This window comes from Cynocephalus volans, chromosome 16, assembly GCF_027409185.1.
Source record: "Cynocephalus volans isolate mCynVol1 chromosome 16, mCynVol1.pri, whole genome shotgun sequence".
Taxonomy (NCBI): Eukaryota; Metazoa; Chordata; class Mammalia; order Dermoptera; family Cynocephalidae; genus Cynocephalus; species Cynocephalus volans.
In genome coordinates this window covers 7,633,146-7,650,449 of record NC_084475.1, presented here as the reverse complement: position 1 = coordinate 7,650,449, position 17,304 = coordinate 7,633,146, and the positions used below count along the sequence as shown (strand labels likewise).

The following is a 17,304-nucleotide window of genomic DNA, read 5'->3' as shown; positions in this document are numbered from 1 at the left end:
GCCTTTGTAGCACTGTGTAGATCTTTCTCGGGTCTTGTTCACCTTTGTATCCCCCCGGTATAAACCGAGTCTAGTGCCCGCCTGCAGCCTGCTCTCCGGCAGGTTCAAGCGGACCTGGGAACTCTCCTACCACACTATTCCCAACCAGAAATTCGTTAGGCTTTTTTCCAAACTGGTGGTTGCAGAGATGGTATCTGCCTCCCAGTAACAGGAAGTTTACCGGGGCGGAGTCCAGGGTGTGGCGGAGTGACAGTCGGCCCGCCCGTACTTCCTAGCCCTCCCAAAACTGGTCGGGACGCCCCACACCCCCAGCCCTGCCAGAGAACCGTGGAGGGAGTGGGAGAGGAGGTCGGCCCGCAGGGTCCGGAAAGCCCCGCGCCAGGCCAAGCAAATGGGCTCAGTGATGGCCGAGCAGGGCGGAGCTGCCCGCACCTGGGAAAATGGAGGCAGCACCGGGGCAGTGAGTGGCCTGGTGGTGCAGTCGGGGAGCCGCGTGGGCATCCACCCCCCGAACAGAGCTCTGCCAGGGATCACTCACAGTGCTGTGCCAGGTCGGGCGCTCGCTCTGTCTCTGGTTTGTTGCCTTCCGTGTTCTCGGCGCTGCCGCCTCGGGCTGTTCAGTCGCGGCGCCGCTCGGGCGCTCCCAGGAGTCTTCTTTAATGCCGGCCTGAAACCTCGAATCCTGGATAGGGCAGCTGGCCGCCTTCAGCGCGGCCCCAGCCTCCGGGATCCTGGCTGCATCCACAGCAGCCCTGGCGCCGTGTTCCCTGTTTCAAGACTTACTTTTGCAGCTAAGAATCAGTTCTTTTCCTGCTCCACACTTCAAAGCTGTTGCCTGTAAATGAGGCAGCCTCTCCTGCCGGGGGCAAAGTGGCGTTGAGCCCCCACGACCGGCCAGCAGCAGCAGTCCTCCCTTAAGAGATGGCCAGAGGAAGGTCCACAAGTTTCCCGGCTGCCTGAGGCCCAGTGGCCACCTTTTCCACCTCAGCTACTCCGCGCCAGCCGCCGCAGCTGCCGCCATCTTGAAACTCCACAGTTAACTTTCATTTTGGGGAGGAAGCCCTCTTTTTTTCCTTAGACAAACTACTTCTTCTTTGACACCTTGCTCTGTGGCACGGATTTTGGAGGATTAGATCTCCAATGTATAATTCGCTAACATGGTCAGATAAATTAGGAAAAACTTCAACAAATCATTTGTTAAAAACAATCAACTCTGCTCATAAAGAATCAAGTAAGTATTCAACTATCCACATAGGAATAGGTAGGATTTGTGTAGCTTTCTCCCCTTTTCCACTCACCATAAAATTTGCGACTCTTAGTTTGAAGAAATCAGGTCAAACTAAATTAGGTTTCCATTATCACAATCTTATTAAGTTATCAGCTCAATACGCATAGAAAGTTCACAACAAGCTTCCTGTGTTTTATTCAAACATTTAAAAATAAGGCAGCTGAGTCTTCTAATATATATATGCTAAGCTGAGAGCTGTTCCTAGGAAAGGGGAGGCTAAATAACAAGGGAAGGAAACAGAAAAAAGAGTGGAGATTTATTCAAGGGAAGTGTAAAGCTATGTAGAAATATTAAGCAGTAATTGGACAGCACCACAAGGCTGTTTGCCCCCAATTGTCTACTCCATCAGCCTCAAATTTTGACTATCAAAGTCACTAGAAACAAAGGCTGGTAAAGACTTCTCTCAAATGCCCTATTTAAAACGCACAAGTTGCCTCAAATGGGTTTTCTACCTCCCTATTATTAGCATAAGAGCAGGGGTTAGTTTATTAGATTAGTGACATCTCAGTGCCCAAGGGAATAAAACATGGGACAGATTAAGTTCAGAGTATGACAGAAGTATAACAGTGATGAATAGCGGGGAACCAGACAGCAGAATTAGGTGGTGAGGTCTAAGGTTTTTGAGTGCTTCAAGGGGCATATTTTCATCTAGAATGCAAATCCAAAATCTTAGAAGTTTTGATATCATAAAAGATTTTTCAGTGACACTTTGCTTATAGTTGATACACACACACACACACACACACACACACACACACACACACACACACACACACACACACACACACACACACACACACACACACACACACACACACACACACACACACACACACACACACACACACACACACACACACACACCCTCCTACCCTGTTACGAACCAAGACATTATCTATAACTTATTTCTTCCTGTGACAATTATTTGTCTATGCGACATTAAGTCATTCTCTCTGGTATATCAATTCTCTGCCCAGATTCTGAGGCAATAGGCAGTCTGATATTCAAAATAAAGACAACTCAAGCTCAGCTTTTAGCACTGGCCTCTAGCTCTGGTGTCTCCTTTTCTAGCACCATCCTCAGATTACTGACTCTTTAGCTCAGGCAGAAGCTACCTTCTTGGGTGGCCTATTTCTGATGAAGATCAACTACTTTTTTGCATCAGTAGAATATTCTCATCTTTGTCTAATTCTCTAATAAGGTCGACAAGTTCAGGATGAACAACTGAGTGTTGAAAGCCCAGGAAAGTGGACTATAAGAGAAAAGGATGTTGTGCTGCTTCTGAGAACTCTCCTTACACAGAGATACATGGGCTTTGCCAATATCATTAAATTCTTAGTGAATTTCCATCTCACTGACCCAGGGAGACTCAAGCTCTGAGATCAATACTTTAGTAACAAGGCTGGTGCTAGCCAGTGCTGGAGAGGAGGCTGAATTCCTACTGAAATAAAATCTAAGAAAGTTTGTTTGATAACTCCTCATCCTGTTTACCGTTTTAGTCTCTGCCATTAAGTGAATATGATGATCTCTCAGGAGCCATGTTATTCAATCACCAGGGGGCAGACTATATACAGCATTTGAAGTTCGAAGTGTTTGTTCTCGTTGTCTCAGTGCATCAGTCTGTTGCTGCAATGCTCCTACTTAATAAACAATATTCAGAAGGAAAGCCTGTATAGCCATGGTAAACAACGTTGAGAAGGCAAGTCTATATAGCCATGATATGGCTGCATATTTTCTCCTTTGGGAGCTCCCTGAGGATTTCATCTGTTGTAAGAATACTGTTAATTCAGCAGCAGTCTGGCTGTCTTGGGCCTCAGCTTTCAATTCTCTGAGACAGGATGGGACAGCAGGTCAGCTAGCAAAGTTTCTCTGGGAACTGATCTTAAGTGTTTATCAGGCAATTCTAGATTAGTCTCTTTTTCTTAAATATGTAGCTGCCAGCTTTATGTATTAAGCAACAGCAGCAGTACTAGCAGGATTTATAATAAAATCCTTTTGAGAATGCCACACAATTCATAGAAGAGATTCAGACTCAGCTTTTTTTTTTTTTTAAATATTATGCCCCAAAATGCTAATAGCGGAAGACTGTTGTTGACGATCTCATTATCCACAGGATTTAGTTAAGGTACACCTGAAAGGTCTATTACTGCGAAGGGAGGGAAGGAAAAAGAACATACCCTGAACACTTTCTTTGTGCTCTGTACTATTCTAGGCATTATACTGCACGGCCTCACTTAATTCTCACTGATTCTACGAAGAAGGCATTATTGCTTTTACATGGATAAGAAAACTGAGTCTCAGAAACATTATGTAACTTTTTCTAAGGGTCATAGTTTCTAGAATAGGTAGGATTCATATGCAGGTAATCTGACTCAAAAGTTGATGTTCTTTCCACTACAGCACGTTTCTTTTAAAACGTTTCCCTCTGGGCCGAGCCTGTGGTGCACTCGGGAGAGTGCAGCGCTGGGAGCGCAGCGACGCTTCCGCCGCGGGTTCGGATCCTATATAGGAATGGCCGGTGCATTCACTGCCTGAGTACCGGTCACGAAAAAGACAAAAAAAATAAAAAATAAATAAAATAAAAAGTTTCCCTCTCAGGGAGAGTACCACAGAGTCTACTGCCTGGTTAATATCTTCATCAGAATCTGGAACTAATTTTCTAATGAACCAGCACTGAGTACGCTGAGCAGCATGCCCACAAGCACAGTTGTCTCCAATAAGGCCTGGTAAAAAACACAGTCACAGGGGTAATAAAACTCCGGCTTGTTCAGAGAGTTTTGGTCTCTCTGATGAGTCACAGTGTGAGGCACAGTCAAATCTGGCCTATCTTCTTTTTGAGCCAGAAAAGCTCTGCATTTGCCTGCTAAGTTGTTGGTGTCTTCTTTGTTTCCAGGGTATCAGCAATATACATACTTTTGAAAACACATGGTTTTAAAAACATTATTTTTGAAAATAATATATTATTCCTTTATTAAAGGAATAATTCTTTTAAAAGGAAAGTGTGGAGGAGTAGAAAGCACACCCCACTAGAATGCCCAGGAACTAGGCTCTACCCAGTAGAAAGGGAAACAGTTTCATATCTAGTCTGGTTTGTTGAGTTGAGAAAGGTTCTCAGGTCAGTGTCAAGCTCAATGGGAAATAGTGCTAGGGTAAATCAGTGATGTCTGTCATGGGTGCAGGATTGGGAAGCAGTAGTATATACCATGTATTTGCCATCCCTTCTTCCACCTATTAATTTTACAACTCTGTGCAAGTGATTCAGCATCTTAAGGCCTGTATAGCAAAATGGGGACAGTAACTCCTGATTTACCCAAAGGCAGAGTTGCTACCAGCTGATCTCTTCAAGTCTGTTTCAGCTATGAGTTTCTATTTTCCAGTATAAATCTTAGCACTGGCTGGACTTTAATGAGGTTAGTCACTGGTGACTTTAATGATGGTAAGGCTTTTGAAAGGGCAATAAAGTTTTTTAAATGATTCTGCTCTAAGTCAAAGAGATAAACAATACATTAATTCTTTCTTTATATCTGAAGAATATTGAAGAAGTCTGCTAAATAGCTAAATTAATTATAGCCAGTGGGGTCAGTGAAAATTATTTAGGAAAACACAGGTTTGTAGGGAGGCTTTCTACATATCTATGCAGATGTTGAGTCTTAAGGAAATAACACTGTGAGAAATTTAAATTAGTTAACCTCATGATAGTCTTGCCTTGAGAAGAAACAGAGATGATGTCTCCTCTATGTGAAACGTTCAATGAAGAATGCTTCTCACTACTTTCAATACCCATGTTCCATGCAATAAATACAAAGTAGGCTCAAAATTGCTTATCACAGATCTATGTCTTACCTGGGATCACAGAGAAATTTGGTTTTCTCTCCTTCTTCTCTCCAGATAAGCCATTCTCGAAAAGAAGGATGTACAAACATACGAGTCATGTCTCTGCGCTTGATTAGGAACATGGAGAGGTTCTCCATTCTCTGCTGAAAATCCTCCCATTCTAGTGTGCCTTCAATGCTACCAGCATTGATGGCCTGGAAGATATGCTCATCAGTCAGTGGGTGGAGAGAGGCCACTGCCACATTGAGGAGAGGCATCACCCGGTCAAAGGAAGACTGGGTTGGGAACTTCATATTGCACTGGAGTAAATAAACCTCCGAGAGTGAAACAGGAACTACTTTGTAGCTAGAGCTCTTTAACACTAGATAGCCTTTCTCTATGAGGTCAAATGTGAGTTTCAGGTATAGATAGGACCCTTGACTGAGGGTCTTGAGATGAGAACTGAGTTTGCCAAATGTGGTATTGTCCATTTTGCCATTAAGTGAAATGTTATTCTGGATCTCTGAGCTGCTGTGTATCCGGTGCAGGATGTAAGCCTGCAGGTCCTGGTCTATGGCTTCATTCTCTTCTAGTCGATCCAAAAAAATCCTATGGAAAGGCAGCAGCTTGGTAATTTCCTAAAACAGATGGAGAGAGAGAGAAAGACAGAAAGGCCTTCAGTTTCCCCTAACTCTTGTGATAAACTGTGAGGTCCACAAATTTATTCTGAACTTCTGAGTGGTCAAAGAGGAAAACATGATCAAGTATTAGTATCCACAGATTAAAACAAATTATTGCATAAGAGGGACACAACTTTTCCTAATATTGAGACTTAAGAAAAAGTTTTATAGGTCTTCACAAAGGGTACTTTGGGAATGATTTCATGGTCAATATTCTAAACAACACTCCTAAAATAAATAGAAAACAGAGTACTGTACAACTCTTTTGTTGTAATTTTTCTTAGTGTAAACCATGGCATAATGCCAAAGTACAATTCAGTAAGAGAAATGTATAAGATTTCAAAGAATGCCATATAAAAACGTGGCTTTCTAACCCTCCTAATAAAACAACTACATTTTAACACAGGCCTTCTGGATATGCCTCAGCCAAATGGAACATTTCTAACAGTAGGAAGCTTGGTGATGTGCTTGGAAATTACACTGGGGGAAGATGACAGGGCTTTGTGGTGACTCATGCACTGGATTCCATCCTTTCTTATCTACTTATGGACTTTGCTCCTGTGAGTACCCACTCTCCTACATAATTTTCTTCTTCTTGGCTGGATCACACAGACACATACCCCATATTCCTTCCTCCAGCTACTGCCCTGTATCTCCATTCTCATTTTTAGCAAAACTTCACAGAAAAGTTTTCTCTGCTCGGTATTTCTAATTCCTCCCTTCCTGTTCTCTCTTCCATTTGTTGCAATCAAGCTTCAAGGCCACCACTTGACTGAAATGGTTCTTCTCAAGGTTATCAGTAACCTTCACCTTGCCAAATCCAAAAATCAAGTTTCAGCTCTCATCTTTCTCAACCCCTCAGCAGTGTCTGACACAGTTGATCACACCTTTCTGCACTTTTTGGAGTCACTTTCTGCAGCCTACTTCAACAGCACGGTCCCCTCATTTTCCCCTTAGGAAATTGGTTATTCTTATCTAGCCTTTTCTGCTGGCTCCTCTTTCATTTTCCTGCCCACTCAGGGATCAGGTCTCTAATCTCTTCTCTTCTCTAGTCATTCTCACTCCCTAAAACAATTTGCTTAGTCCCATCGTTCTAAATATCATCTATATAAGGATGACGCCTAACTTTACATCTCTAGTTTAGTCATCTCCACTGAGTTTCCATCTTATATTTCCGCCTACTCAACATTTACAGTGGATGTTTCATAGACAAACTTAATATGACCAAATCAAAACTACTGAATTCTGTCCCTCACCACAATATCTTCCCCATGTCAATAAATGGCCTTCCATGGGCCCTACCACCAAAACCTAGAAGGTATCTGTGATCTTTCTCTTTTTCTCAAGCCAGCAGTCACCCATTTGCTCATCAAAAGCCCAGGATTCATTCTTGAATCTTCTCTCTAGCTCACACCCACATTCAGCTCATTATCAAGTCCTTTTGACTCTTCTTCAAAATATAGTCCAAATACGCCCACTTCACATGGTCTCTACTGTCATCACTCTAGTCTAAGCCACCACCACCTTCCACTTGTACTTCTGCTTCCATTCTAGATCCATTTATTCTAATGTTTTCTAGATACATTTTATTAACTGCACAGCCAGCAAGACATTTAAAAAAGGTAGATCAGATCTCATCCCTTCATAATGCTCTTTGGAGAGGCCTTTCCTATCTAACCTACCATCTCCATTTATCTCTTTACTCTATTTTATTTTTCTTCATAGCACCTAATACTACCTGTAATTTTAGTATATGTTTAAGTATGTATTTATTTATTGTTTGTGTTCCTTACTAGAATGTAAGCTCTATGAAGGCAGGGATACTGTCTGCTTTGTTGATTGTTGAATCCCCAACCCCTAGAACAGTGCCTGACATACTCTAAGTTTGTAAGAAATGTTTATGGAAATAATGAATGACCAAATATGAGGGTTCATTTTCTAAAAAATTATTATTTTTTATGACATTATTTCACTGTCAGAGCTGAAAGAAGAAAATTTTTTAAAATTCTCAGTTGACGTGAAAAAAATATCTGGAAAGTTACTGTAGGTCTCTATTCATGAAGACACTGAAATTTGGACTTTGTAGATTAATATGTGTAGTACTTTTTCAGTTTTTTGACATAACTGAAAACTTAAAAGTCATTTGCTCTGCCCAGACATATTTAAAATTTCCTTTGAAGTTGCACATGGCATTATGTAAAAATATGTATCAAGATAACATCTCTCAAGCATACATTTAGTAAGAGTAGTCAGTGATTGTGTTCTTGGAGGTTTCTTCTATTCATCCTTCATGTTGAACAACAAAGCTACTGACCAATAATGGTAGGTTATATAATTTTCAGTTGTAAAGATGTATTTATGTTGACTCACCCACATTCTTTAATTCAAATTACTTTGAGATCAATAATAAACATCGGTAAGGTGGTGGTCAGGATTAGAAATACAGTTTCTGATCATGGAAGGCAGTAAACCTAATTTGTCAATATAGAAGAATAATACCAAGTGCCTGGGAGAGTGGAAAAGGAGGGACTTAATGCACAGACTATATTCTGTGCATTAGTAATTATTACAAAGGGGTTGCATCAAAATAGTGGGATTGGTGTATAATGTATGAGATTTTAATATTCATCAAAAGAAGGGATGGTTTTTTAAAAAAAGGTTTAGAAACACTGTTCCAAAGCAAGTGTGAATGTGTAAAGAATGGGAGATACCAACTCAGTTACAATGAGAATGGTGGGGAAGGTGAAGTCATTTGTCCTCAGGCCACATATTTTTACAGGCTCAGTTCCACATTCCTGGTCCTTCCTCTAGGCCATTAAGTGGTTAAGTGAGTGAGCAGGGAAGGTAATTAAACAAAACAAAACAAAACAAAACTCATCTCCCAGTTGTAGTAAATTTAATCTAAAGCCCTACTATTGCCAATATTTGTTACAGGAGGGCATATACAGAAGAAAGGCCACCTTCATGCTACAGAAAAATTGTTCTAGTAGAAACAGATGGAGGAACCACGAAATATGACTCTAGACTGCAGATTGAAGTAGATTTTGCATAGTATTATATGACAAAAAATGTAAAACAAAAGCCAAAGTGTTAGGGATTTTCTTTGCACTGCTGTCCTCAAGACAAAATCTAGAAAAATAGACTTTCTTGTCATGCTATTTCGAGGGACATTTTATCAAATCTTATCCAGAGCAATGGGAATGGAAATCTGAGAGTCACATACAGAGAATCTCTCTCTAGATGTAAAAATCCCCAGGTTGAATGAACATTTAGTATAAATAAATTGCAAATAACAAGTAAATGTGATTAGTTAGTAGGACCTTACAGGTTCTGAAGGGAAGAAATCAGAGGTAAGAGGGCAAGAAGTCACTAGATGCTCTTGTTCTCAAAATACACAAATAATTCTTTCAGAATTATTCTTGCTAACACTCTGGGATACGGTAGAGGTTTAGAAAGAGTCACCACTAAAGGAACTAGGACCTATGACTTTTTCAGTTTAAGCCCTTTCCAAGGGAAATAATTTATGGTTCAAAAGCAAACAAACACATACCTGTAAACTGGTCCTAACTGTTACAATTAGTTTGAGCCAAGAAGGAAATTTTCCAATCATTTTACTCAGAAATGATACAATTGTATCCCCATAATCCGGTTTGTGAAATTCTGCTTCATTTAATCCATCAATTAAAATGATGAAATCTTCATCTGGGATTTTTCTCTCTGAGATAGAAAGAAACAAATTACTTAATAATTACCAAGTGGAAAAGGATGTTCTTACTGGGTCTTTGATCACATATCTGTTTGGAAAAAAATATTAGAAAAGGCCTGTCGTGTTTACTGAATGCTCAGGGTACATAATTTACTACAGACATAGAATAATTCATTTTGTGAACTCATTTTGTTTTTCACCAGGTGTGAAAGCTTTTGTCACATATATGAGTATATGTATCCTCATTTTCATAAATCCTCATATATCCTCATACTATCAGTTGTGAGACACCCTGAGCATTAGGGTCATAAGAATTTGCACATGACCATGGACTTGTGGATTTTTAAATTTAATGCTACAATTCATTACTTCCATGTTTGATTTGTTGTATATGGATAAATAATGAAATCAATATTCTTTAAAAAAAATGAATTTGCACATGGAAATTTATTTCTCTCACACATGAAAAAGCTAAATAGAATGTGTTCTGTTTTCTTCTGATAGCATTAAAGAGAACAGTATCACCTGTTCTTTTGGGAATTTCCCAACAAAGGTCAAATTTAAAGTCTAAAGTAATATATGGTACTACAGGTGAATATATAGTGGGAAGGAAGGGATGGAGGAACAGAGAAAAGGAATCCCAGTCAATACACGGACCTGAACAGGCAGGCTAGATCCCAAGATCCCAGCAGCTTCCTAGACTACACCTAAAGCAGCCTCAATGACACCAGTCCCGTGTGTGATCTCCCTGGGGAGGAGGAGTCAAGCAGGAAAGACAAATACCTGCTATGTTTGTGCCCAGTTCCACCCTGGACTCTACACAGTCCTAAACTGACAAGGATTTTCGGATTAGGCTGAAGAAGGAGGCTTGGTGAGATTTCTGGATTTTGTTCTCACTAAATTCTTATTGATTCTTAAACAACACTGAAAAATTTAAAAATCCCCAGATTGAGTGAATATTTTAGTAGAAATGAATTGTGAATAACAAGTGTTATTAGTAGGGCCTTATAGGTTCTGAAGGGAGAAACTCAGAGGGAAGAAGGCAAGAAATCACTGGATGACTGAAGTGAGTAATAGTTTTTATCTGAGAAGGAAAAAGATGAAGCTGGGACAGAAGAAAAAGTCTGTGGACTTCTGTAGAAGATTGGCTCTTCCTGCCTTTAAAAGAGTGAAGACCAACTAAAACTGTACATGCTATTTTGGTTTCACATTGGAAACAACACAGCTCTTTAGCAATGATTAATAAGCCTTTATATTTTCCCACTAAAATACAAGCTTTGTATAAAGAAACTTAATTTCAATATCCTAAATACTACAAGTCAGTTCTCAAATTAGAAAGAGTTTTAAACATTACTTTCATCTGTCAACTTTTTAGGAAGAGAAATGAACTATGGATTCTAGCTCTAACTATTAACAATGATTATTAGTGAAATGGCTTTCTAGATGATGTAGCACTAAGAAAACACAAAATTCCTTCAGGGAGTCCAAAGAATTAAGGGAGAGAGAGGTGTTCCTTGGAACTAACTGGGATTTACCCAGACAACTGGGGGCTGTTATGTTCTTGATTTTGAGGACTCTACCTCCCTTAAGCTTAATTGCATCTGTAACTTCCACAAAGAAATTTTCTACTTGTGTCCTGCCTGGCTGAGCACCATCACCTCGTCCCACCCAGTGGCGTGCTGGAGTCACCCACACTGGCGCAGGAGAGCCCACTGCAGTACTCTAAAGAGCGCTGTTAAACAGCTGGTAGCCTGAAACTGGCTATGGCGGGAATACAGAAATGGGCAAATTTTACAAATCAGCCCTCCTTCCACAGGTGACTGTTAAAAATTTACCAGCATACCACTGTCCCCCCCTTCAGTTATACCTCCTTTAACTTCACCCAGGTTTCTTCATAGGAAACCCATGATCTTTAAGTGGAGAAAAAGGCTGATTGACAGATAATGCATCTGTTGAGATTTTCTTGGGGAAAAACACCTCAAACATCTCAAGCATAGAGATAAAAAATGTGCTCTAAATTATGATCTAGTCATTTTAATGAATTAAATAATTCATTTGCTAATAAAATTAAAATTTCATTTGCATAAATTCCCAATAGATTATATTATTCATCCACGAGTAAAGTAGACAGTATGTCATTTCTTTTTTCTTCAAAAAGGGAATATTTGTGTCCATCATCAGATGAGTGGATATGGAAAATGTGGTACATCTACACAATGGAATACTACTCAGCTATAAAAACGAATGAAATACTGCTATTTGCAACAACATGGATGGACCAAGAGAGAATTATATTAAGTGAAACGAGGCAGGCACAGAAAGAGAAATATCACATGTTCTCACTTATTTGTGGGAGCTAAAAATAAATAAATAAATACACAAATAACAGGGGGGAGGGGGAAGAAGACACAACAATTACAATTCCTTGAAGTTGATACACAAGTGAACAGAAAGGACATTGTTGGGAGGGAGTGGGGAGAGGGAGGAGGGAGGGAGGTTTTGGTGATGGGACACAATAATCAACCACATTGTATAGTGACAAAATAAAATAAAATTAAAAAATAAAATAAATAAAAATTAAAAAGGGAATATTTGTCCTCCCCATCAAGATACTTATATTCTTCTAAATCCTGGCTTTTTTTTTTTTTTGAGATTTCCATCCTTTGAAAGAATTACTTACAAGTCACCTATTAAAGCAGGTGATACGAGGTGTCAACAAATATTTCATCTGTTAAGCAAGGATGACATATTTATCTAAAGCTACCACATTTTTTAGGATTCAGAACAATAAGTGGAAAAAATGTCCTAATGTTACTAATATTGTAAAACAATGAGAACTATTCCTAAAATAATTTCTTGTCCTTTGCTAAGTGATAAGGTTTCTTAATTATAAATTTAAGAGGTGAGACCTTTATAATCTTTAGACTTTGCCTTTCAAATGCAATCAGCTATACACAATGCTTTTGCATGTTCATTTTCAAGCTGCTGCACATTATTTAAATAATACTAAAACTCAGAAGCTTTTAAAGGATTTTATAAATGAAATTTAAAAAAAATAAGGACCCACAAAGGATTGCTACTTCATATTTTGCCATGTAAGAACATTTAAAGTACAACTACCACCCCCTATAACCATTATTTCATAGAATAAAAAATATTTTAACACTAAATAAAGTAGGAGAAACATTATCTAACCATTACATATATGTAATGTATACATATTACAATGTAAAGCTACATTATATTGACATCCACAAAAATTCTAGGCTGTTTCTATTTTCTTATTTTGTCATGAATGAATGGAAAACTTTAAATAAACTGGTGTTTAGGAGCCAGTGCTCTAGCTGAGAAGTCACTGAAAGATTTCTCAAGCCCTTTAACCCTTGTTTTTAATCACTTATAAATATACACTCAAGGAATTCTCCTCTGCCTCTACTTACTGTATTCTTAACAAAATACTTGAACTGTCTTCCTTTAGCAGTCCCATTCTAAGATTCTACCTGGGTGCCTGAGACAAATAAGAATTACAGAGACTGCAAGAGAAGAGATGGTAGCTAAAGTCAACTGAACTCTAGTGCATGGGATTTTATTACTGGTGTAGTATACAGGGCTTATTAAAAGTGAAAGGAAAATTCATATCAGATATTTTTATTCAGAAAAGCTTCACATTACATCTGAATTATCTTTCTTTTAGCTGTGATAAATTAGTGTCTCCTTTCATTTCATATTGGTGGCTACAACAAAAACCCAAGAAACTTCAAAACATTTTCATTTGTTTTACACTTGTGGAACCTTAAAGTACTGTGCTAAATACTGACTCTCATTTTTAAAAGAAAAATGTATAATTTGAAATCTAGCTTCTGACTCTAAAATGAAAATGTTTTCCACTGAACTTTCCTGGAAAGAAAACTCTAGCTACCTTTAAAAAATTCTCTATTTTTAAAATTGTTCCAATAAAATTTATATATGGTGAATTGCAAAGATCTTAACTTTACACTTTGATGAGTTTTCACAAATCAATATACTCACGTAACCAACACCTTGATCAAAATACAGAACATTTCTATCACTCCAGAAAGTTCTCTCAGATTCCCTTCCAATCAATCCTCAACAAGCAACTGCTGTTCTGATTTCTAACACCATAAACTATACGTGTTTCTTTTACTTAATATGTTTTTGAAACTCATCTACATTATTGAGTGTATTATAGTTTGTTCCTTTTTATTACTAACAAGTATTCCACGGAATGAATATGCCACAATTTGTTTATTCATTCTGTTGATGGACATTTGGGTTGTTTCCAGTTTTTGACTAACTATAAATAAAGCTGCTAGAAACATTCTTGTATGTCTTTTCGTAGACATATGTTTTCATTTTTCTTGGGTAACGCATAGGAATAGAATTGCTTGGGCATAAAGTAGATGTATGTTTAACTTTATAAGAAACTGCCAAATAGTTTTCCAGACTAATTGTACCATATTACAGTCCTGCTGGTAATGTATGAGGGTTCTAGTTGTTTATCATCCTCACTAACATTTGATATTTATCCTTTTAATTTTAATCATTCTGATGGGTGTGAAGGGGTATCTCACTGTAATTTTAATTTGCATCTCCCTGATTAATGATGTTAAAAACTTCTTCATGTGCTTGTAGGCTACTGATGTAGCTTCTTTTGTGAAGTGTCTAACTCTCTTGTCCATTTATAAATTGGGTTGTTTTATCTTTTCATTATCAATTTGCAGATGTTCTTTAGGTTTTGTGGATACAAGTGCTTTGTCACACCCACATACACAAACACACACACACACAGAGTGTATATTTTCTTGCTTTTTATGACTTGCTTTTCCTTTTTTTTTAGTGGTATCTTTTGTTGGACAGATATTTTTAATTTTGATGAAGTCTAATTTATCACCTTTTTCTTACATGATTAGTGATTTTTATGTCCTAAGAAACCTTTACCTACTCCAAGGTTGTGAAGATATTCTCCTCTATTATTTCTCTTAGCTTTAGAGATTGATTTAGGTTCATGATTCCAGTTATTTTTGTGTATAGTGTGAGGGGTAAGGATTGAGACTCATTTTCCCCCCATACATTTATCCAGTTTTTCCAGTACCATTTGATGGCACAAACTCTTTTTCCCAAATTGTCTTAGCACCTTTGAGAAGATCGATGAACTGCATATGTGTCGGACTATTTCTGGATTCTCCATTCTGTTCCACTCATCTATTTTCTATCCTTGCACGAATACCATCCTGTCAGTACAGTGTTGTAGCTGGCTCAAGCTGGCTCATGGGAACTGACTGCTAATTTTTTATGCATAAATCAGCCCTACACCCCTGAACTGGTTGTTAAACATTTACTAGGACATCACTGTCCATTATGATTACTGTAATAATCTGTAATACTTTAAGTCGTGAAATCAGATACTGTCAGTCTTCCAACTTTTCTCTTTTTCAGGACTGTTTCGGCTAATTCTTGGTCTTTGGAATTTCTGAATTTGTCAATTTTTACAGAAAAATCCTACTGGGATTTTAATTGGGATTATGTCAAATCTATAGACAAGTCTGAGGGAAAACATCTTCCAATCCACATATGTGGCATCTCTCTTCCATTTACTAAGTTCTTTAATTTCACTCTGCAATATTTTCACCGTGATTTCACTGTGGAGGTCTCACACATCTTTTGTTAAATTTATTCTTAAGTATTATATGTTTTTTGATGCTACTAAAAATAGTATTTGTTCCAGTTATCTGTTGCTACGTCAAACTGCTACATCAAACTCAAATGGCTGGGGCTGAGTATTGCGGGCTGGAATAATTTGGAGGCTTCTTCACTCACGTATTTGGTGTCAGGGTTGCAATGATTTGAAGACTGGAACAGTCAAATGGACTGTCCATGTGGTTTGTTGTTCTTTACAGCATGGTGAACTCAGGGTAGTCAGACTTCTTAGATGGCAATACATGCCTCCAAAAGCCAGTGTTTCAGTGAACAAGATGGAAGCTGTGTGGCCATTTATGACCTATCCTCAAGTGTCACATAGCATCATTTTGTGGTACTCTATTGACTGAAGTAGCCACAAGCCTGCCCAGACACAGCGGGAGGAGGCACAGACCCCCAACTCTCGATGGGAGGAATTTCAAAGAATTTGCAGTCATGTTTTAAAATTGCTGAACTACTTTTAAAATTTCATTTTTTGACTGTTTGTTGCTAGTATAGAAATAGATATTGTACACTGATCTATAGCCTAAAGCTTTGCACTTATTAGTTCTAGGAGGCTTTTTTGGGTAGATTCCTTAACATTTTCTATGTAAACAACCATGCTGTCTGCAAATAAAGACAGTTTTACTTTTTCCTTTCTAATCTTCATATTATTTGCTTGCTTATTTTCTTACTGTACTAGCTTGGACCATCTATGGAATGTTGAATTTAAGTGACGTAAGGGAATATTCTTGTCTTGCTCTTGATCTTGAGAGTTCAACATTTCACCATTAGCTGTATGTTTTTTGGGGTTACCCTTATCAGACTAAGCTTCCTTCTACTCCTAGTTTGCATAGTTTTTAATCATTAATTAGTGTAGTATTCTGTCAAATGCTTTTCTGCTTTTATTGAGATGATTATACAAATATTCTTCTTTATTCTGTTAAGTTGATGAATTGCAGTGATTAACTTTCAAATGTTAAGCTACCATTCCATTCCTGACCAAGCAGGACTAATCAATTTGCTATTAGTTTTTGTCAGGATTTTGCTATTATGATTATGAGGAATGAATACTGGTCTATAATTTGCTTTTCTTATAAGCTCCTTATCATATTTTGGTGTCAGTGTTACACTTGCCTAAAAAAACAAACTGAGAAACGTTCCATTCTCCTCTATTTTCTGAAAACATTTGTATAAGATTGATACTATATCTTCTTTAAATGTTGGGTACAATTCATTAGTGAAACCATCTGAAACTAGAGTTTTCTTGGTGAAAAGTTTCTCCTCCCTTTAAATTACAATTAAATTTAATATATAGAATGCTATTTAGGTTTTCTATTTCTTCTTGAGTTACTTCTGGTAAGTTCCATTTTTTTAAAAAGAATGTATCTGCTTAGCTAATTTGTTGAACTTATCATTATAAAGTTGTTTATAATAATCTTTGTTTTCTTTTAATGTCTGTAGAAACTGCAGTGATACCTCCTCTTCATTCCTGATATTAATTGTGCATTTTGATTAGTTTTGCTGGAGTTCACTCATCTTCACTATCAACTTTCTATTTCATTACTTTCTGCTCTTGCTTTTATTATTTCATTCTTTCTGTTTACTCTGGGTTTATTTTCTTCAATTTTTTCTAGTTTACTAAGTCAGAGACTTAGGCAACTGATTTTATATTATTCAGTTTAAAATATTTTATAATTTCCTTTGTGATTTCTTGACTCACAACTTATTTAGAAGTATGTTGTTTAATTTTTAAATATTTGGGGATTTTATTCTTATTGATTTTTAATTTAATCCATTGTTTAAGAGAACATTTTTTGTAAAATTTTAACTTTTTGAAATTTTTGAGACTCATTTTACAGCCCAGAATATGGTCCATGTGCACATGAAAAGAACATATATTCTGTAGTTATTGTGTAGTGTTCTGTAAATGTCAATTAGATCAAGTTGGTTGATTGTACTGTTCAAGTCTTCAGTATCCTTACTAATTTTTGTCTACTTATTCTAACAGTTACTGAAAAAGAGGTGTTAAAATCTCCAACTATGATTGGGCATTGCCCTATTTATCTCTTTAGTTTAGTCAGTTTTTGATTCATGTATTTTGAATCTCTGTTATTCGA

General features: G+C 37.7%; 1 protein-coding gene across 1 annotated transcript in view; it reads right to left on the bottom strand.

The window, feature by feature from the left end:
• Positions 1–17,304, bottom strand: part of TANC2 (tetratricopeptide repeat, ankyrin repeat and coiled-coil containing 2) — a 435,526-nt gene that overhangs the window by 63,061 nt on the left and 355,161 nt on the right. The window contains exons 13-14 of the mRNA XM_063080666.1: positions 9,332–9,498; positions 5,132–5,739 (exon numbers count right to left, since the gene is read on the bottom strand). Of these exons, the coding sequence (XP_062936736.1) occupies positions 5,132–5,739; positions 9,332–9,498 (775 nt within the window). The remainder of the gene's footprint in view (positions 1–5,131; positions 5,740–9,331; positions 9,499–17,304) is intronic.